The following is a 23,474-nucleotide window of genomic DNA, read 5'->3' as shown; positions in this document are numbered from 1 at the left end:
TAGAGAGTATTACTTTGCATTAACACACTAGAGCAAATTTCTTATTCTAGTTCATGATACTTGCAAAACACAGGTGCAAGGTGGAGGGGGCAACTTCATTTTCTGTCTGCTATTCCCCTTGCTCCTGGAAATAGGAACTTGATCCCTTCGGGAAAACACAGCTCCCTCATTCCAGGCCATGGGGTTGAATGGGACTAACTTCATTCCCAGCAAAAGAGGTAGATTCTAATTAATTTAAACAGCACTGTCTAGCTGTCCACACCAACTGGTTTAAGGATGAACATGTAAGTCAGAAAGAGCTAATGACATAGACAATGTCATAGGAAGCCATCACTTCTCCTCTAAGCTCGGTTGTAGGAGGATGAGTGACTCCATCTGAGGATGAGGCTCTCAGATGGATGCTAGGAACACGAGTTGAGCCTTGGTACATGCAGAGACAAAGTGAGAAATCTGAACTCCCAGATTCCTCTTCTTTAAAAGCCTTTGAAAGTTGAATTTGCCATCACATGCAACATAAAGAATGCCATATCTCAGTGACGATGACACCTTATAACAGAGTAAAGCAAGTAACATACAAACCAAAGACACAGCAGATACGTTCTTCCCCCAGAGAAACAGAACAATGGACCTAATACCTCAAATCTCTGATTGCTGACTTTCTTTCCTTTTTTGTTCCAGACAATTTTAGGTCTTGGGTCTCCTGAAGCTTGGCAAATGAAAGAGGCAACGCCACCAGAGACCCCTGTCTGGTCAACAGGAGTCCGTGTAAACCTCGGAGGTGCTGAAATAAAAAGAATTGATCATAATTAGATGGAAAATTCAAACACAGACTATTACCACCCCCCCTACCATAGCCCTCCCTATTTCCATCGATACAAACATACACACATACATGCTTAAATGTGCCAGGATTACAGCATTAGAGAAGCACCTTTACTTCTGAAGGTAGCTAAAGGGGGAGACAGGTAACTTTTTGGTCAAGTTATCAGCTCATGCTTTTATTGAAGAAATCTGTATTAAGGCAAAGATCCAATAACATCCAAAAAGCAACATCACACATTAATTTTTATTACAAGTATTTAAAAAATCCAATTTGTCCTCTGTAACAAAATGAGCTCATCAATCACTGTGAGAGAAATATTAGCTCTTTGCTTTGTTGCTGCTATCAGGACACTGCCAGAAAGCAGCATGGCCACCACTCAGCTATTAAAATTAGTGAGATTTAAGATAAATTCTAGGAAATGTTAAAGAGACAAGACAGGTAGCCCTGAATTAGAAGGTCTGGCAAGAAGCAAAAATGGGAAAATGGGAAAGTGACTCTCTAACCCAGATATTATGGGCTGCCTTCCTTGTAACTTAACTCTGCAATCTGCATCAAAGTTGAGTCAAGAAGGCTCCAAAGTCATAGCAAAGAAAAGAATGTTCCTGTTAAGAAATATTTAGAGTTAAAGTTTCCTAACTATGAAAGGATAGAAACTAGAGGCTTTCTAAAGCCCTCTATCTCCTTTAAGTGCTCCTAACATAACCCATCCCCTGAAAATTCTACTAACTATTCATTTTGTGTTTCCAGCTTTAGACCTCTTTTACTAGTATATGAGAATCATAAATAATGTAGGTATTTACCTACAAGGATACTCATCATGATAATTACTTAGCAAAGATTATAAGTACCCAAAATATCAAATACTATAGGAATTGATGGTGAAATAAACAATGGCCTACTGATGAAACATCATGCAAATAATAAATGTTACATCTGAAAAATGTGTATAATATGACATGAGAAATACTTATGATAAGCCACATGACCACCATACAAAATATATATATGAGGGGATAATAAAAATGAACACCACTCCCCCAAATAAAAAGATGTGACAAAGATGCTGAAACACTATTGATGGTGGTTTGAGAGGGGGCATTTTAATTATTTTTCCTATTTCTCTGCACTTGTCTTACATCCTTGGGTTTTTAAAATTATGTTAGAGTTGGACATTTTTTAAAACCAAAAACATCTTACTTTTCCATTTTATTCTCCACTTTCTAATCCCTTCTACAATTTTTCTTCTCTCCTACTGTTTTCCAGTCATATGTCATTGAAAAGTGGTTTTAAGTGACTGTAGCTAACATTTATTTTGAAATCAATCCCTAGATTCACAAAGGAAGAAAATAACAAAGTTCAACACTGTTTGTTCGCCACCGCAATCTTCTCTGCCTCCCATCTAGCATGTTTCCCAGGTGGTTCTCCTCCGGACCTGGTGTGGGTTCTGACTCTCATCTTGGTTTCCTTGGGAAGCCAGGTTCCCATCACAGCTCTACTATTAGCATCGGTATCATCTTTGGGGGGGGGGAGGGGTTGTTTTCTTAAATTTCCTGTTTCTTAACTGAAAAAAAAATATGAGATGTGAATTTAATTAGTTTGTGGAGATCCCTTCCTCTTGTAAGGTTTCCTAGATTAGGGCGGTATTTCCAAGATGAAGGAGGGAAGGAGAGAGGTGGAGAGGCATCTTTGCTGTGCTACTGCTAGGAAATGGGTGCAAACTGGGTGATTACCAGAACCACGGGAAGCCTGAAATGATCTGCAATAAACTAACAGTGAGAAGAATAAAAAACACTGTACACTGAAGTCACTTTTCTGGAAACGAAGAAAAGAGTTATTAGAAGTTCTTTTTGTTTTTCATTTTGCTGTTGCAAACAATGCAAATTGATAATAACCACATACTTGTGAGAAGCAAATATGGAAATCATAATTATGCAGCTAAAATTCTTAGGAAATTGCCCTGAGAAAATTGCTATATTAAATGCTACGATACTGTCATTTTTAAGTATATTCCTTTTCAAAGCCCATAGCTCCAAAAAAATCAACCCTGAAAAATACCAATTTTATGTGAATGGAATGAATCATATAAAAGTGACTACTCATCAGAAATTAAATAATAGAATAAATTAAATAATAAAATTAAATAACAGGATGTAGGATGTCATTTTCACTGTACTGAGGTTTTCTCCTTTCTTTCTTCCTTTTGTCTTTCTTTTTTCCCCCCAAGGCTAAGATCTCATTTCTCACCTCAAAATATGAAGGAAATTTGGAGATTTTGATAATCTGCAAATAGGCAATGTGTATTGGAGCAAGTTCTTCCTAAATACTGGTGAATGGGGACACTAAATGTCAAATTATTATTAAACATAGAAATCTTATTTCTAAATGGAATGCAGAGAAGGCAAATTCCCATATACTTAGGGAAGGGATGTACCTGCCATTCCAATATTCAAGTATGTTTTTCATTTATTTTCATTTCAGGTTGTACCTTGAAATTTTCACGCTAATATTGACAAGCATAATAATTTGCCAAATACAGGACTACTAGATGCTACTGTAAGGATGTTACTTCTGAACTTGAAGTCAATTAATGAAATTAACCTATTGAACTATGGAAAATTTATTAAAATCGCCAGTTAGAATCTGTTTCTGATCTGCAACTGTTTTTCTTGAATCCTATTAACTACCACTTAAGGACTCTGTATTCTAAAAAAAACAACAAACAAACAAACAAAAAAAAACCACCCTAAAAAGGGTCCTAAAATGTATTCTTTAAAACAAGAAAATGAAATTGATCACACTACATTAAAAAGAAGGGCACAACAAGTGCTTATACACATTTCCTTGTTTTTTAATATAAAAGAAACTAGAGGCCCGATGCACGAAAATTCGTGCAAGAGTAGGCCTTCCTTCCCCCAGCTGCCAGCACGGGCTTCCCTCTGGCACCCGGGACCCGGGCTGGCTTCTCTCCAGCTCCGGCTTTGTCAGGAAGGACGTCCAGAATGATGTCCGGAAGATGTCTGTTCTAATTAGAATATTACCCTTTTATTATTACAGATTAGTCTTCACATACAAGAAAATCATGACTTTCTTAGGGGATCTGATGTCAATTTTTCTACATTCGTGTACAAAATCCAAACCACAAAAAAAGGATAAATGTCATCATTTCAAGATACAAAGTTAAGATTCTAGAAAATACAGTAAAACCCTTTCAGTAAGCATGTGTGTTGCATAAATAATCATCTTGGCAGGTGAAACTCGAAGTCTGATGCTATCAATGCCAGGTAGGCAGCCAGCCAAAGGAAAGATAGGAGAGAGAAGATGAAACTTTATAACTATACCAAATGCTCGAGGCAAGTAAAAATCTTTATTCTTAGAGGGGTGATAACAATACACAGCACCCAGCTCCCCTATCTCAGCTTAATGAAAGAAACTAAATAAATCTCCTGCTTTCTTTTGTCATAGATGCTGCCCAAATTTAAGTCATGCTCTGAAGATGGGAAGGAAAGGAAGATAATCCATGTAAAAATTTAAAACAAACAAACATAAAACTTCTACTGAAAAGTCACACAGTAGGACAGCCTCAGATCTGAATGAAAAACCCCAGGTTTATCTCATGAGATACAACCATCCACATTACACTGGGTCTAAGAACAAAAGAAATAACCAGAGTGTAAAGGAGGAGGAAAAGACAATAAAACTTTAAGGTCCCAGTCTTTAGGGGCCCTTCCATTATTGGAGCTCGCCGCTATTTCTGCCCACCTACAGCTGCCACCAGCTCTGTGCTCTGCCAAATGAATTTCTGCTCACGCTGGTTTTGACAAGTGAGGAATATGACCTTTTATTAAACTAATGCCAGGCACTGCAGAGGTCAAATTACTGTTAGACCCAGAAAGTCTATTTTCTAAATGGAAGGCAGAGAAGCTAAACATGCATATGAGTCAGAAAAGAGGCATGGCCGATATGACAAATCGCGTCTGCCAGGCTCCCTGGCTGTTCACAGAGACTGCATTCTCGGGATGCGTTCACACAGCAGACAGGAACTCCAGGAATCTAGTAGATTGTTGTTTCCTACGCAGCTCAAGAGGAGCCACGGGCTGCTGGGGGATTTTCATTTCTAGGAGGTTAGGTTGTTTTTTAAAGTGTAACCAAAGTAGAGTAACTTGGCTTGTAGTAATGGTAATATCAGAAGCTATTTCAGGTTTCAAGCTGTTAGGCTCGCTGAAGACAAGGTGATAAGACTGAAGAGCACTTCTGGGATTCAAATTAGGGGACAGAACCGACCAAGACCAGCAAACTGCCTTTGACCATCCTCAATAACCTGCTCTATGGAGGATGAAACCCTCCCGTTAGTATATAACATTAATAGCACTAGACATGAACAGGGTAGAACCATCGAAATCCACTAATAACACCCATGCGCGAAAGGGATTTATGAGAACTTCTTAAAGGTTAACCGGACAATTCAGGTTTGCAGCAACTCGACCAATGAACTGAGAATCCCTTAAAACAGATTCACAGAAACACTCGCCGCCCCCCACCCAAAGCTACAAAAGCGTAAAGACATGAGGGTTCTATTTGTCTAATTTGATTCCAATGAATAAGCGGCTTCAGCAGACACCAAGGAAATACGCTGTATGGGGAACAAAACTAACAGCATGTAACTAATTGCCTTTGTTTCTTGCAGCTGATTAACATTTCCTTAAATAGAAAGTATTATTTTTAAAGAGATATTTGTCATAATAACGTACTTAAAATCTTGAAAGGGGAAGGTTATAATGCTATTAAAAATGATACTAAGGGAGAGGATGAGGCAATGGTCAGCAAGAATAGACAGGTAGTCCTGTCTTCAGGCATCTGCTTCCTCCCCTAAAAGGTGGCTGTCGAATGGATGGCACTGTCAACTGAGCCCATCTCTGTTCTTTCTTTCTCTGGAAGTACCTGGCGCGTGAAGGGAAGGGCAGGAACAGGGCTTCTGGGGTTGGGTGAGAAATGCAGAGCAGAGAAGGCGAGTTGGGGGTGGCTATGAGAGTAATGGCCCTGCCTGAAGGTTTAGGGGAACTGCTGTCACAGGGCTTTACATTCTCTTCCAGCGATAGCACACCCTGTGGTCACTGCTTCAAACAGAGAGAGTGGCCAGGGTGGTGGTGGACGATGGATTTTCTGTGAGGGTTCACTTGACTAACGAGTAGGAGTGTAGGGAGGAAAGTGTGCCCAGCGGTACAACTGCATGGGCACGTGACAGGAGAGGAGGGAGTTCCCAGCATTGATGTATAACTCAATGGAGGGCCAGATCATGGCCCAGACACCAGGCTATAGTAAATGCTCTATATAAACTCAGAATTGTGGGGACATCTCTCACTTGGGATCAGAAAAGGGCCATCTCTGGCACCCACAGTTAGGACAGACCTTCGAAGTCAGACTTTTTTGAGTTATTTCTGGTATTTCCTTTTTATCACAACCCTCAAACTAATCTATTGGTCTTAAAATTTGCTTTAAGGAGCATCAAAGCTCAAAATGGGATTTTAAAAAAATACCTCTTTAGCAAATTTTAAGCGCAGGTCTAAAATTTTGTAAATCGTTTTTAACATTATATTTTATTTATTTTTTAAATTTATCCTTATTGTCGAGAGTATTACAGATGTCCCTCATTTCCCCTCCATTACCCCCCTCCTCCCAGCACCTGCCCCACCCCAGGCCTTCACCACTCTATTGTCTATGTCCATAGGTAATACATATGTGATGTTTTTCAGAGTCTTACAAGATTGTATCATTATTCCTATGTTATAGAATTATAGAAAAGTTTATAATACTATAGAAATTTGTAAGAAAAGTAGGAAAAAGGGAGAAAAGGGGGGGAAATGAATGAAGGCTCTTTGAAGTTAAGAGTGAGTTATGAAATAAAAAAAATAAAATGGCATATAACAAAAAAAGAGTTGGTTATGGACTTTTGATCTAATTATGAAGCTCTATATTTTTATTATGCTAAATGAAAAGATGGAAAGTTATAAGGATGCTGCACAGACATTATGGTATAACTCAGTTAATGCATATTTTCAAATCTGTCTTAGTTAACCATAAAATATATACTGACTGTTTGTTCAAGGGTTTAGTTAAGTACTTTGCACAGTATTGTAGCAATTACTTTCCACTAGTTAAGTAATAAAGTTCACCCAGAATGTGCTGCCAGTGGAACTTGTTGAATTTACAAGAACCAATTGAAATTTGGGATAAATTAGCTATGACGCCTGATCAACAGGAAGTCAATGCCACAAAAATTTATTAACAAGTTATATAAGTTCCAAGTTTAGTAAAGTAAATACTTTTGTATTATTTTACACATAATACTTGCAATTTGTTCATGATGGAGAAATACAAATACCCCCTTAAAGTTCTTGACATTAATTTTGCCTCTTCCTTTTCTAGACATTTCAATTACATATTCTATGTATTTATACACATTTTATAATTTTACTAGAGGCCCAATACACAGATTCATGCACCAGTGGGGTCCCTCGGCCTGACCTGCAGGGATCAGGTGAAACCAGCTCTCTGATATCCCTCAAGGGGCCCTGGGTTGCAAGAGGGCAATCGTGTGATGTACCCTGGAATCAGGCTCCCTCCTCGCTGGTTCCAGGTGCATCACCCAAGAACCGCAGCTGCCAAGTCAGCTCGGCAGCTCCTATGGTGAACATCTGCTCCCTGTTGGTCATAGCTACCAGTAGAAGAGTCTGCCCCCTGGTGGTCATTGTGCATCATAGCTACCAGTCGGTCGGTTGCTTAGGCTTTTATATATATATAAATTAAGGCTTCAACTCTCCTTTGAAAATGACTACTAAAGAATTCTTCTATTGAATACATAGATGTTTCTACCTTTCAATATTTAAATTGACAAAGGATTAATATGTACACTGACAGAAAGAAAAGGGGAAAAGAAGAGGAGAAAGGGTAAAAAGAATGGAATATCGGAAGAAGAGACCTGATTTAATAAAAAGATATCTCCCATTTCAACTTGTCCACATTGCCAGAAACTGATTTCTAAACGCTTGAAAGATTACTCAGCAAATCCCAAAACCATTGTGTTGAAAACACACCATGTCATATGTCTTCCCAATCCTATCACTTTTACTAAGTTCCATTTTTGTTGTTGGCACTCCCATTCTCCCAAATGCCTAGCCTTGCTGACTTAGCTTTTTTTTGGTCTTCTCCTTTGTCCCACTACTATTCAATTATTAAGTCCTAGAGATTTTGCTTTTATAATCTCTCATTTCTCTTTTTTCATGTTCAATTTCCATAGCTATTACTCTCTTTTTAAGCTGGTCATTAGAATCACTTGGGAGACTAAATACACACACACACACACACACACACACACACACACGTATAGGTACTTAGACCCCACTTCACACCAATTAAAATAGAAAATCAGTGGGTGGGGCTGCATAATTAATTTCAAAAATATTCCAATGTTCATCTAAGATTGAGAATCACCAATGAAATCATGATATCTGTACCTCCCCATCCAGTGATCAGGGCTATGTCAATAAATAATTAATTGAATATAATTTTTATATTATAAAGCATGTAGGTGTATACATTTTTGTATATTTTATTGATTTTTTACAGAGAGGAAGGGGAGGGATAGAGAGTTAGAAACATTGATGAGAGAGAAACATCAATCAGCTGCCTCCTGCACACTCCCCACTGGGGATGTGCCCACAACCAAGGTACATGCCCTTGACTGGAATCGAACCTGGGACCCTTGAGTCCGCAGGCCGACGCTCTATCTGTTGAGCCAAACCAGCTAGGGCGCATGTAGGTATATTTTAATATACTGTTAAGCATTTAGGTTGTTTCCAATTTCCCAATATTATAAATGGTTATTCTTATAGTAATTACATCCTTGCACAAATTTATAATCTCTATACAGGGGTGGGCAAAAGTAGGTTTACAGTTGTAATATAATAATTAACAGTAATACAAGTATAAACTCTGTTTTGCATACTCACAACTATAAACCTACTCTTGCCTACTCTGTATGTAATTCATTGCTACATGTAAAATGTCAATATGTATGATCTATTTCTATATAATTACTGGATAAAACTATACTTTTTAGAGGCTTTTTATATTTTTTTAAAATACGCTAAAAATAAGTCATGGATTCATAGCAGAAATATATATTACAGTATCCAATTACCTCGGCCACTGATAAACCTGAAAGTTATGACTATATCGCTGGCCAAATTTAGCTAAACAGAAGGGATGAAGAGCAGAGGTCAGAGGGTGATCAGTTTTGAGGAATAAATTAGAAAATCCACCCCTCAAAAAAAATCCTCTTCAAATCCTGTCTTTTCCATTTCTCCCTGGGATAACAGACTGTAAGGAAAAGAGCTAGTGATGAATATTAATAGACCAATGAAGAAAGATGAAAAAAGGAGACAAAAATCTGTAAGATGAAACTATTCAAAATAGAACTCAAATGCTATGGAAAATACTTTTCTATTTAAAAAGGTCAAGACATTCAAGTCTATTTTAGTCTTTGATATTGCTTTTCAAAAATCTTCTAGAGATGTAGTTTCATATGGATTAGTCAGTTTACGGTAGTTACATAAATTCCTAGTTTATCCTATTTCAAGATGCATTAATACCTGGGTCATAAACACTTGCTTTACAGCAGTAAAAGTTGTATGGTTTCACACAATAACTTTTTATTTAACAGACAGCCAGGGATACCATGACCAAAACAAACAATCCCCTACTTTCACTGTGTCTGGGATATAAAACTTCTCTGAACTATTGACATGCTTAGTAAGACTCACCATCTGTTTTCCTATGAGGCACTCACAGTATCCGCTGGTTTAGTGATATAAATTTCAAAAGGACATACAGTGGTCTTGAATCATTCTTAGGAACAATCTGTGAAGCCATTCTTACCATTCCTTATGCCAGTCATTCATTTTTAATGAAAACGTGGTTTCAGCAGCACCATTTAGATATTAACTCAACATTTCCCACTTTAAGCCTCTGGTTTGCTTACCTACTTATGCATTCACAGGCCTCGCATCTGTTCTCATTCAATAGAGTGATAAAGGCCCTTACATTGAAACAAATGAAAAGTCATGCCATCTCCCAGGCTATTCAGGAAAGACGTAGGAAAATGGCATAATATTTATGGGCTTTTTTCATATCCCCTGTAAACGGTAATATACTCACAAGGCTCTTGAACACAGACACTGTATTTGACAAAAAAGAAACTCTACCTACCCGTTAGCATCTTTCTGTAGAGTTAGTTTTCAAATCAGATTCATTTACATCATCTTCACTGCTAATTTACTCATTAATCATAATTTATCACATCAGATGTGCTGATCATCATTAAAAGTAATCATTTATTCTTCGTTCTAACCTACTGCTTATCATGTGCCTGCAAATTGGATCACACAGAAAAGGTAATTGGCTTATTTGAAAAGGAACATGAGAGCAGATATAATTGAAGTGGCAAAGAAGAAAAAAAAAACACACAATGCCATCTTTTTCTCAATTTCCCCCCAATTTTATGTTACCAATCTAAAGAATATTGATCCTATTACTTCTGCTCTAAGAAATTTTAATATATCAACTGTATGAATTTTGTTATGTTTCTTTAAGGAACTACAGAGATACACCATACTGACTTCACTTTAAACAGCAGTGACAAACCAACTCCACAAATAGAGGATCTACTGTTGTGACCATAGCTGAGAGGCTGTGAGCCAATATGAATTGTTCTAGCTTCTGCCTTCCAACCTAAGTGAGGTCTTAGTACAATTGGCAAAAGCCTGGGTCATTTATTGAAAAATAGATCCATCTTCTAGGAATAATTTGACCACCATTTCTCATCTATCAATTCCACCCTGGTAAGAGAGCAAGGTAGCTAACACACTCCCAAGAAGCTGTAACATGGGAGGGGTGTACGGGCACGCACATGCGCACAATTTCAGTGAGTCGTAAAACAGATTTTAAAATGATGTTTAAGTATATTTACTGGAGAAATTTAAAATGTTATCATAAGAACACTTTGTTTATAGGCAAAATGGTATCTCTGTAGGGAAGCTGTTTTGATATGTCACAAAAATGTTTTACCTAGAATGGAATAGTATGGAAAATAAGCTGCCTGAGTTTTTATTACAAAGACAATGCTAATTATAAAATATAGAGTTTTATAATAAACATGATAGTATTCCTTAATGTTCATAATTATCTTCAAAATAAATATGATTTTTAAATGTTTTCAATAATGAAACACTTGAAAATTTTATTATTTAAACATATTTCCTTGGTAGCCAGTGTTTTATGTTAAGGGGTATTACCTTGTCTTAGTAACTATGTAGATACATATGGATGAACAATGGAAAAGATAAATGCAAAATAATTTTTTAAAAATACACGCATCTAATTACCAGTGTTGCTTTAGAATGAATTGATGAATTCAAAAATATATTTGAAAAACATCCAGAATTATTCACATTTGGACCAATACTCTGATAGAGAACATAATATCCTAAGTTTAAAAGGCTCATGTCATAGTTTTAATTCTGTATAATACCTAGCATATTTGTAGGCATTCAATTCTTTTTAAAGAAAGCAATTATTTTGGTTATATGGATATTTTAAGGATGCATCTATGTCCTTCCGGAAATTTTCCACTAAATTTAGATTTTATGTTTTAAATTCACTTCTCTGTAGACCTAACGTTCTAAGCCAAAAAAAAACATTTGTCAATGATTTGTAGGATTCCAAATAGTCTCATTTAACATTAGCTAACTATTAGAACAAAGAACTGTAGGATATTAAAAATATTCATTTTCTGATATTCCTCCAACTAAATACATGTGACAAGCAAAAGAATGGCATTTGTTTTACAGATTAAATGCATCCTTTCTAAAATGAAATCAAAATCCTATATTGGAGCCAAGAGAAAGAATGTGCACTCATACATGCAAGTTGGATATGGTGGAAGGGTCCCGCAAGCTGTCACCGCTCCCTGAGTTTCATCTTGCTAACTATGATTGATCTCTGCATGCTCAGAATGGCCCTTCACCCGCCCATTCTCAAATTCTACTCAGCAAGCTATTTGAGGCACAAAAGATGGAAAGCATGACAACTGGTTCTATGCTAGGGTTGTGAAGTCATGTACAAGCGAGCAATGATAATAATAGATGATCACCCAGGGCCATGGACCGGCCCTGTCCACACAGAAAACTCAACTTGACATTAATTGGATCCTGGCACGGAGAGAATAGGGTACAATTCCTTGGTTTGCCGATGAAAATAAACCTTTAAAACCCTTTAATAAAATGAGCCCTAGATGGAACAGAATGTAATACAATAATGTAATTCTCACTGCTTTTATTTTTTTTTTTAGGCTACATCTCCATAAAATAACCCTATCAGCATTTCCATGACAGCACGTTAAATCTAAGGAGGAAATGTCGAATTCTTGCCGCCTGTGAACTGAAACACAGACACGCTACATATTTAGAAAGCCAAGAAGAGAAGGGGGGAGGGGCTTTTTGTTCCCCATCCTCAACGAAATCTGTGATGCTGGACAGTGCTTTTGTTCCCATTTTCCAAATAACATCTGATTTATCTCCAGAAACATCCATCTCTCCTCTCTTATAAGAGAATTTGGGTAACACCAGAACCTACAGTCACGAGGTAACAGTACTCAACTATTCTGGAAAGACTTTTTCAGTTGGATTCATTTTTAAATATCAAGTCCCTAATTTGTAACCCGGGGCAGTGCAGACCCTGGTACCAGCTCATTTTGGTGCAGATTATGCATGCTTTTCCAGAGAAACACATTATCAGAGCCCCAGGAATATGGGAGGCAATCCAAAACAGCAGAGACACTGAAGGCCTTTATTTGCCAACCAACTCCCCCGCCCCACCAAGTCTCTAATTTATAGCTCAGGGTATTAAGTAAGAAAACACAGGGTTTTCCCCAGACAGAAATAACCTTCCTGAAGAACCTGCAAATGAGATTTTAATTATACTATTTACCAATATAGACTGCATGCAGAAATAAACCGAACCATTTCTTGCTGTGGCTTTCTTTCTCTCCACCCACCCCTCCATTTCACTGTTGCAGGCACCACCACGGCCATTTAAGTTGGTTCTGTGGCAAGTTATTAGGACACTTATTTTAGAAGGAAAACCAACCAATAATTACTGCCCTGGAACACGGCTATTGTTCGGAGCATAAACAGAAGCTGTGGCTGACAGCTGACGGGCCCAGCCCCCTGCTATCCTTAGAGCACATTTGCAGATTACCCAAGGCCTCTTGCCAGATGGAGGCAGGCTACAGCCACTCCTTTCAGCCAACGGGGCTGGACTGACAACGCTATGCTGAACACAATAAACGGACACCATTTTAGGACCTCCTGCAAGGTTCCACCTACCTTTAGATGCTAAAAATACTGTTTTAGTTATTAACGGTCCCAAATGTGCAATCACACTGGCCTTTGGCACCCTTCTAAAGAAGATCCATGTGTAACCGGAAGCACTCTGCGTTTCAGACACACGCCCCAAAGTGTTTTTGTTAGTGACCACAGATCATTTTGAAGGGAAGGAAACCCTCCCCTTGTATGTGTGTAACAGGCGCATTTGTGGATGGATGCCAGGCCACATATGGAGAATCTGGATGAACTTCATCTTCCAGAATTAGAAAAAGCGCCTGTAGATTACCCCGGGATAAGCCTTTAGACGCAGGACCGAATGAGAAGATAAAACCTCCCGGATGCCGAAAGTTGAATGATGCATGCTAGCTCTTCCTCTGAATCATGTAACCTAGTTATAGTCACTAATTTAATCAGAGGAAACCTTTCAAAGCTCTCTGGAGAACCTTTGTCAAATTCACAGTCAGAGGCCTTCAGTAACCTAGCGGAAGTCAAAGCTGCCTTTTGATATGAACCCAAAAAACGCTGGCAAAGTAGACCTCCTTCCAGAGTGGTTGTTTCCGTGGGGAAACGACAAAAGAGGAACCAAAAGGGATGGGCCGCAATTAATGACAAATTAAATAAATATGCAGCAGTTACTCCAATTCAGGAAATAAATGGCTTTGGGGATTGCCAGAGTGTCTTTCTAAGGCAAAAGAAGCAACCCAGAAAGACAAAACCAGTAACAACATTTATGCTTAAGAGACTGAAGGAAATGAAAAGCATCTAGGAATAGAGTCATTGTTTTTTAAAGGACAGGTATCCTAGTAAAGGCTCTCCCTCCTTCACTACCCAGCCCAGGGTTCTAATAATTAAACTGCCCCCACCCATGCCCTGTAAGCTCCCGCACGTTCCCAGACACTGTATTTGCCTTAAGTCAGTTCTGCAGGGCACCGCTCTCCCTCCCCACACTGAACGGGTGAGCCGAGCCTGAGAAATCCCAGGATGCAGGCACTGGTGCCATTGCGAATTCATGATCTACAGCCTCCCCAGGACCCCAGTGTCACCTATCAATCATCCTCCCATCTCTCACCACTTTGCAGAAGCCTGCCCTGCCCCGACCTCTCACCTCCGAGAGATTGATGCTCTTGCCTCCTATTTCATCGGAGAAAAGAAATGCCATCAAGCATGAACTTGATGGCAGCCGCATCCTATCCGCTGCACAAGAACTTCTAATTTAGAAGCCATTCTTCCCTTGAGTTTATCCTGTTCCAGACCAATTTCTCCACTTGTGTTCTTGATCCCCCTTCTCGCCATGTTGGGCTCCTCTCTGTGCACAATCAACATCGCCCTCTCTCCCTCTCTAATGGCTCCTTCCCACGAGAACAGGGGAATGTGTCAGTCCACAGCTGACATGTAGGGTCTGACTATTCCTTTTGTGGGGGCTGCCTTGCGCATTGCAGAAGGCCCAGCAGCATCCCCGGCCTCTCTGAACTAGATGCCAGTCAACAGCCGTTCACCCCAGTTGTGATGAGGAAACATTGCCAAATGTCCCCTGGGAGGACAATTCACTTTCTAGCACCAAAAGCACTGCCTCCCGGGAATCTCCACAGTCCCTGGCACACCGGGATGGTTGCTCACCCTGGTTCAGACATCGCCACGTCAACTACCCCCTACTCCGTATTACTGCTCCTTTTAAATATCCCAGTTGCTGTACATGTCACGCTGCTTACAACTACTTGTTCATCTTCTCACTCCCCTGCTAGACTGTGAGCCCTTAATAGGCAATTCTCTTATATTAGAACTCTAACCAAGGACTATGCATTCACGTGAGTTTATTGAATTACCAGTTTCACAAGATTCAAACATATATCCTTTGTATAAGAACATATTTTAACTAAAGCTAAAATTCAGGAAAATAAACATAAATGAATTAATTACCTACTTATACTTTTATTGAGGGATTATTTAATTGTTCTAGTAGATGAATATAATCCAATGTAGAGTATATAGAAATATTAATAGCTTCTATTAAATATGAAAAATGCCAGAAATTTAAATATATTTCACTTTTCACTTCTTAAGCACTAAGTGTTATAATGAAGAAAAAGTGTATTATTGAAACAGCCATCAATAATCCTTGGTAAAATAAACTTAACACATGAATATGGTAATTGGTTTCCTCTTCTGTGTACTTACATCCATCTTTGGATTTTAGCCATGAAGATGGTAATTTTATTCAAGATTATTAACTTGCCAGGTCTATACTGGTTTTTCAAGTTGATCCTCATATATGATATTCGTTCTTTCTTTCTCTCTCTGTACCCCCCCTCCATGCTCTTTCCTCTCTTTTTCCTATTAGTTTTTTTTTCCCCTTAGTATTCTTTTTCTTCTTTTTTTTAATCCTCACCCAAGAACATGCTGTGAGAAAGGGAGAGGGGGAGAGAGGGAAAGAGAGAAACATTTTTGTGGGAGAGAAACATCAATCATTTTGTCCTCCATACATTTCTGGAACGAGGATCAAACCCACAACCAAGGTATGTGCCCTGACTGGGAATCAAAGCGGCAACCATACGGTGCATAGGACAATGGTCAACCAACTGAGCCACTCCAGCCAGCTGGGTTCCCCTAGTATCGTATCTTGCTGTTAAGTTTTTTTGTGTATTTTTTATAAGAGCAAAATAATGTCACATATTGACACATAGGACAATATGAATTTACTCAAGATTCCTAAGCATAACTTAGAAATGTAATTGAAATTAGATTAATAATAAGCAAGCAATGAGATTAAAATTAAATAATTAATAGTTAGAAAAAAACCCACAAAGAAAGTTGAAAACATATTTTTCAATATGATAAATCCAACTAGTTAAGAAAGTATTCAATAGTTATCCAAAAAGATGTGAAAGGTTTTGTACATAAAAAGAGGTTCCACATGTCTTCATTTTCCTCAAACACTGAAATAATCCAAAAAATCAATCTCGGCTTTTCTCCCCGGCCTCTGTAAAAGAAAGTTATTTTATGACTATGAATAGAATATCTACTTTGATGGCACAAAGATTGATGTGCTCTTTTGGCCTGAATTTATTCTAATTATGGATTAAAATAGCAAAGCACTCAACGACAGAATCTGCTTGTGCACAGTGACCCTTCATCCCCCAAATTATAAAAGGCATTTTCCAGAAATAGTGTGCCTTGTTTTACCCACTTTAGACACTGAACTTCTAAACTTTACATTTTAAGTAACATTCATAAAAAATATTAAGATGTGTACATAAAAACATAACGAAGATTAAAAAGCTTTGAAAGAGCTGATGAGTGAGCAGATATATTTCAGCCATGACCAAATGCCCTGGAAATGCCACATCCAAGAACTTTTTTATAATCTTCCCATCTCTTATAGTCCCTGGAGCATGACACTCTTGGCTGTCCCCATCTCCCTAAAATGCTCTTTCTTGCTTTTTTTAAATATCTCTTTCACCCATCTCTTTTATATTGCCAGGACTTGCTTATCTCTTGATTAGTTTTATTAAAATAGACTCCTTACTTCTGGCCCTTCCAAACTCACCCTGTTCATTTATCCAGCAGAGCTGCTCAATGAAAGTGCAGATGAAATCAGGCCATGATCCTGCTCAAGAATCTTCAATGGCTCCCTACTTTTCATGACTTAGTCCAGAGGCAGAAAGCTCTGTTGAAAAATTAACTAAACCAACCACACAACACCTTGTATGTTATATCCCTGATTCACCTGACATAACCTCAACTCTCACTCCTCACAAACATGTCAGACTCATAGATTTTTCTGAAAACATTATAATTACACTAGAGGCCCAGTGTATGAATTCGTGCACCAGTGGGGTCCCTCGGCCTGGTCTGTGGAATCGGGCTAAAATTGGCTCTTCGACATCCCCTGATGGGTCCTGGATTGCAAGAGGGCACAGTCCAGGCGGAAGGACTTGCTGGTGCACAATCGGTGCCAGGGAGGGATGCGGGAGGTTGGCCAATCAGGGAGTGACTACAGGAGGGCTCCAGGGCATGTCCAGCCTGTCTTGCTCAGTCCCGATGGGCCGAACCCCAAAAGCAAGCTAACCTACCGGTCCCAGTCAGAGTGTCTGCGCCCTGGTGGTCAGTGCATGTCATAGCAAATGGCTGAGCGGCCTTAGCATATCATTAGCATATTACGCTTTGATTGGTTAAATGGATGACCAGATGACCAGACACTTAGCATATTAGGCTTTTATTATATAGGATAACATTTTATTACAAAATACAGCCCACACCCACCTGGAAAATAACCACCTTCTGTTGCCTGTTAAAAATGCCTATTTTGTTTCCCTGTCCCAATCTGAATTACAATGTCAGAGGAAGGCCTGGGAATCTGTGTCCATATGTCTCCAACTGATGATCATTAAGTATACTAAAATGTTTGTATATTTGTTAAGACTATTTCATTATTCTGAAATAATTTCAAAGAAACACCTGTTCCTTGACAGCCTATTCTCCCTTGAAGCCCATGTCAAATGCCTTTGCCTGGGAGAGAGCTTTTCTGATCCCTACTCAAGTATGGATTCTACGGATTTTGAACTCCTTATCACTGTTGGACCTCTCTCATGTGCCTTGACCTTAAGGAAGTTTTAGCTTTTGAGCCCTCCACTTGCTTAGGGCCCACATGTCACAGTGGCATGGTCAATTGTTTTGTACCATTGGTGATGTGATTTCACTCCTAAACGCTTCACCACCAATCATACGTCCCTTCATGCAGAGTCCTTTAAGAGCGGTTAGAGGCAATTTGGGGGATCCAGTTGGGGATGTTGAATTGGCATACATTTAGTTTGGATATAAGGGAATATATTAATGTAGTTCACAGTTCAATTATTGCTGGCCATCTGGTATAGGAAGGATTTCTAGGTCTACTTCTGCCACTCACTTTACCAACTCATCCAGCTCTTTCTATAAGGATGCAAGTGACAAGCTGGTCGATGCTTATTGGAAATTCAGAGAGTATTAGGACCTGTCACTGTGCAAAAAAACCGGAATGCCCTGAAGTCTTATAACTAAATTTCACAGAAATTATCACATTACCAATAAAAAATCATCAAGCTGAATAAAAGTTTCTGAACTATCAATGAAAAGAAAACACAAACTTTCACCAACGTTGCTATATGGACAACTGGACTATTTTTCTATTCTCCACGTGATAAATGCTATTACAGAAGTGGCATATGAAGAAGCAATGAAAGATTATAAATGGAAAAAAAGGAATTAATTTTGCAATCATGGCAGGGAGTTAATAAATTATTATATATTGTCCTAGATATTTATGGATTTGTAAGCTTTCCAAAAATTTATAACTTATGATTATTTCCTCATTCTAAATGGCTATTAATTATTGACAATAATAGTGTACTTATAATTCTAAATTATTTTTTTGAAGGAGCCCACCAAGTTGCATAAGCTTACAGACCCCAAACTCAAGACCCACCCTTTATCTTGGACCAAAAAATGATCTGCATAATATCAAATTAGGTACCCTCATCTCATGTCTCCTCAAAAACTGTAACAGTAGAAGAAAGGTCACACATCTTACTAAATTTTATACACCCTGAAAAAATTAGCATGAAATTTTTTAAAAGGTACACTATAGTCTTTCATAAAAGACACATTGCAGTGAACTGGTATATTTCCATGATCATATTAATTTACAGATTTTACATCTTACTATTCCCTGTAATAATATTTGACACCTTCTTATAATACTTTACAATAAACTCTCTGAGTCTTTCTAAATTTAACAGATTCATTTCTCCTTGGCCAAGTTCTTAGCAGCAAAATACTATCTTTTTATTAGTTATATATAAGGAATATATTTTTATCACTTCTCTAAATATCTAAGTCAAAAGAATAATGGATAAAACATAAAAATTAAACTGATTTTTTCTACCTTATTTTGGACCCTGGTGTGTTACCTAATGACCACACAAGTAAACACCCATAAAAATATGTGTAGTAGTAGAGATTATAAGAATTAAATCTCTAATTTAAGAAGTGACATTTTTCTTAGACCTACAATCATGGAAGTGTATATAAATTTAAAAAATCTAATTTAGTTTTTGAAAAAATCCTTACTATTAGTAGCAATAAATGTTGAATATATGAAAACCCCTCAAGTGCTATGTGAGAACCAGTATGGGTCTCCTCAATAGCACTCACATTGTGTCCTATTAAATTGATCTGACTTTTCCCAATAAGGTAATTTTTCCCAGAAACAACATACCAAGAACCTCCATGAGTAGTTCCTCATAAGTGAATTAATATCTCTAGCCAATGCAAGTATTTTCTTTTAATGATTTCAGCATTTTTTCTGAGTGGTTGAATTTCTCTCACATGTATTTTCCAAGTTCCATAAAATTATGTGAATTTGTCCTTGCAATTAGTTTTGCAATATTTTTAACATCTGGGTAAAAGTGCATGTGAAGAAAAGAGGCGATGACAGGTCAGAAATTTGCTTCTTTTGCATCTAGATGGAAACATATCCCTAGTTATAAAGGATGAGGTGGTTCCTACCGCTACTCCTGTAGATGCTTTGGATGCCCAAGCCCTTCCATGCTACCATACCACTGATATCCAAAATGGCCAGCAGAGATAAAAATTACAACAGATCTCCACACAGTTAAATAAAATGCTAATTATGCTCCAATAACCAGTTTTACTGTCGATTTTTACAGTGTCTGCAATAATTACACATGAACTGATTATTTTCAATGTAGGTTTTCTGCTTCCTTCAGCCATAGAAAGCCTTGCATTTATTTTCATCCTCCAGCAATTTCAAAAGGGACAACTACAATAGGAAGGTGTGCACAGCCTACATAGACAGGGGGAGGAATAAGGAGGGACAGCACACCTGGAGAACTCAGGTCAGGCGCCTGAGTAGGCTGTGATACTATGTCTTACAAGACACCTACTGCATAGGGCCACTCTACCAAGATGGGGAGACATAGCAGCTCTGCCGAATACATAGAAAAAAACAAAGGCAGGCAATCAAAATGAAAAGACAAAGAAACATGTCTCAAATTAAAGAACAGGGCATATCTCCAGAAAAAGAGCTAAAAAAAATGGAGACAAGCAATTTACTAGATGCAGAGTTCAAAACACTGCTTATAAGGCTTCTCAATGAACTTATGGGAAGAGTAGATGAACATCATGAGAACTTCAGCAAAGAGATAGGAAACATAAAAATGGAGATAGAGAACATAAAAAAAGAAGCAGTCTGAAATGAAGAATATAATAATGAAATGAAGACTACATTATAGGGAATCAAGAGTAGAGTAGATGAAGCAGAGAGTCAAATCAGCAATTTGGAAGATAAGGAAACAAAAAAATTTTTTTTTTTAAATGAGGATAGTTTAAGTAGACTCTGGGACAACTTCAAGCATATCAACATTTGTATCATGGGGGTACTGGAAGGATAAAAGAAAGAGCAAGGAATTTAAAACCTGCTTGAAAAACCTTCCCTAACCTGGTGAAGGAAACAGACATACAAATCTAAAGAGGCCCACACCAAGACACATCAGAATTAAAATGCCAAAGGTTAAAGATAAAGAGAGAAATAATCTTAAAAGCAGCAAGAGGAGCTGAAACCGGCTTGGCTCAGTGGATAGAGCGTCGGCCTGCAGACTGAAAGGTCCCAGGTTCGATTCCGGTCAAGGGCATGTACCTGGGTTGTGGGCACATCCCCAGTAGGAGATGTGCAGGAGGCAGCTGATCGATGTTTCTAACTCTCTATCTCTCTCCCTTCCTCTCTGTAAAAAATCAATAAAACATATTTTTTTTTAAAAAAGCAGCAAGAGGAAAAAAATTAGTTATCTATAAGGGAACTCCCATAAGACTTTCAACTGATTTCTCAACAGAAACTTTGCAGGCATGAAATATTTAAAGTGATGAAAAGCAAGGATATACACTCAATATTACTCTACCCAGTAAGGCTATTATTTAATATTGAAAGAGAAATGAAGAGCTCCCTGGATAAGAAAAACCTAAAGGAGTCAATCACCACCAAACCATTATTATAAGAAATGCTGAAAAGTCTTCTAAAAATGTGAATAATGATATGGCAACTAATAAATATCTATCAACCATTATTTTAAATGCAAATCGTTTAAATACTTTAATCAAAAGATATATGGTGACTGAATGGATTACGGAATATGACCCTTACATATGCAGTTACAAGAGATTCACTTCAGATTGAAACACAGAGATTGAAAGTAAAGGGATGAAAAAAAAATATTTCATGAAAATAAAAACCAAAAATAAAAAATTTGGTGCCGCAATGCTTATACCAAAAACAGACATTAAAACAAATTTTATAACAATAGATAAATAAGAACCCAGCAATTCCACTTCTGCATATTTATCCAAAGAAACCCAAAACACTAAATCAAAAAGACACGTACAACCATATGTTCATTGCAGCATTATTTACAATAGATGATGGATAAAGGAATGGTGCGTATATACAATGAAATATGAGTCAGCCATAAAAAAGAATGAAATATTGCCATCTACAACAGGAAGGATACATGTAAAAGGCATTGTGCTGAGTGAAATAAGTCAGATAGAGAAAGACAAATGACATTTGATTTCACTTATATCTGGCATATAAAGAATAAGACAAACAAAACAGAAACAGACTCATTATATATATGTATATAATCTACACTTATTTTTAGAGAGAGTGGAAGGGAGGGGCAGAAACAGAGAGAAACATCAATGTGAGATAGACACATTGATTGGTTGCTTCCCACACATGCCATGATTAGGGCTAGAGATTGAGCTTGAAACCAAGGTATATGCCCTTGACAGGAACTGAACCCATGACCCTTTAGTCTGTGGGCCAACGCTCTAACAACTGAGCCAAACAGCTAGGGCAATATAGAGAACATTTTGATGGTTGCTAGATGGGAGGGGATTGGAGGGATGGTTAAAAAAAGGTGAAGGGATTAAGAAGTACAAATTGGTAGTTATAGAATAATCATGAGGATTAAAGTACAGCACAAGGAAGATCTATAATAATAAAAGCGTTTTATGCTAAATAGACCAGATGTCCTTCCAAACGACCTTCCAGACAAAGCCGGGGTTGTGAGGGAAGCCTGGGTCCCAGGTGCCTGCTGGCAGCCAGAGGGAAGCCGGTGCCAGCAGCTGGGGGAAGGAAGGATAAATTTGGTGCATCGGGCTTCTGGTAGTCAATAATACCATAATAACTATGTAGGGTGTCAGAAGGGTGCTAGGTTTACTGGGGTGATCACTTCATAAATTATATCAAGTCTAATCACTGGTTGTATACATGAAACTAATATAATATTGAACATAAACTATATTTGAAAATTTTTAAATTATTTTTTAAAAAGGCCTCCACTTAAGACTTACCAAAATTATTATACCAGTAAGCACATCAGTCTTCTACCAATGAATTACAACTAATAAAAGAAAGGAGGAGAAAAATGAAATAATTCACCTTTAAGCCACTTCTATGCCCCATGAATGTAACATAGAACTTCATGAACTTTAGCATATCGGACCTTCACGACAGTCCTATCAAGTATGAGGAAACTAAGACAGAATACATTGCCCATCAGATCAATTCCTAGTTTATCCTTTGAAACAACCAGGTAGTTGTCATCACAATTAGTCTGCATCCAAACACTAGGAGTTTTTCTTACTACTGTACAACAGATTTGACTGACCGTCAGGAAGACAAGTCTCAGAAAGGAGACCTCTGACACCGTGACTTTGCTGACCTAATGACAAAGCAAAGGACTGTGTTCTACAAAATAATATGTTGAGTGTACTCATCCGTCTTCCAGCTTGCCTTTTCTTAATCAGTAATGCAAAAGGTACATTTCGTTTATCTAATTAAATCCAGTGAAAACAAGGCAGTTCATATAACAGGAGGAGAGCAATGCCTGCCCGGGTTTGGAGTCTCTCAGCTGCCTCTTGATAAATAAAGGCTCTTTAATCAATACAAACAGTCTGTCTATCATTTCGGTGAGGTTAAGCCATGTGAAACCATGCGCGATTCCCACTGGCACACTCAACTGAGAAGCCACTGTACCTTCACAAGTGGCTTATGGACAGTAAGTTACGGCTTCAGTTTTTGCCTCCATGTAGAGTATTTCATCAAAACAAATCATCTGCATATTATTTTCACTGACACCACTCTTCCATAAATTTCCACT

At 38.0% G+C, this 23,474-nt stretch overlaps 1 protein-coding gene across 1 annotated transcript in view; it reads right to left on the bottom strand.

The window, feature by feature from the left end:
* The window catches only part of LOC102438469 (receptor-type tyrosine-protein phosphatase delta), a gene marked incomplete at its 3' end in the record, with an annotated part of 280,712 nt that overhangs the window by 182,128 nt on the left and 75,110 nt on the right, over positions 1–23,474 (bottom strand). The window contains exon 2 of the mRNA XM_023744373.1: positions 636–781. Within this exon, the coding sequence (XP_023600141.1) occupies positions 636–781 (146 nt within the window). The remainder of the gene's footprint in view (positions 1–635; positions 782–23,474) is intronic.

Source organism: Myotis lucifugus, unplaced genomic scaffold, assembly GCF_000147115.1.
Source record: "Myotis lucifugus unplaced genomic scaffold, Myoluc2.0 scaffold_456, whole genome shotgun sequence".
NCBI classification, from domain to species: Eukaryota; Metazoa; Chordata; class Mammalia; order Chiroptera; family Vespertilionidae; genus Myotis; species Myotis lucifugus.
The sequence above is the reverse complement of the archived record's forward strand: the minus strand, read 5'-3'. Positions and strand labels throughout refer to the sequence as shown.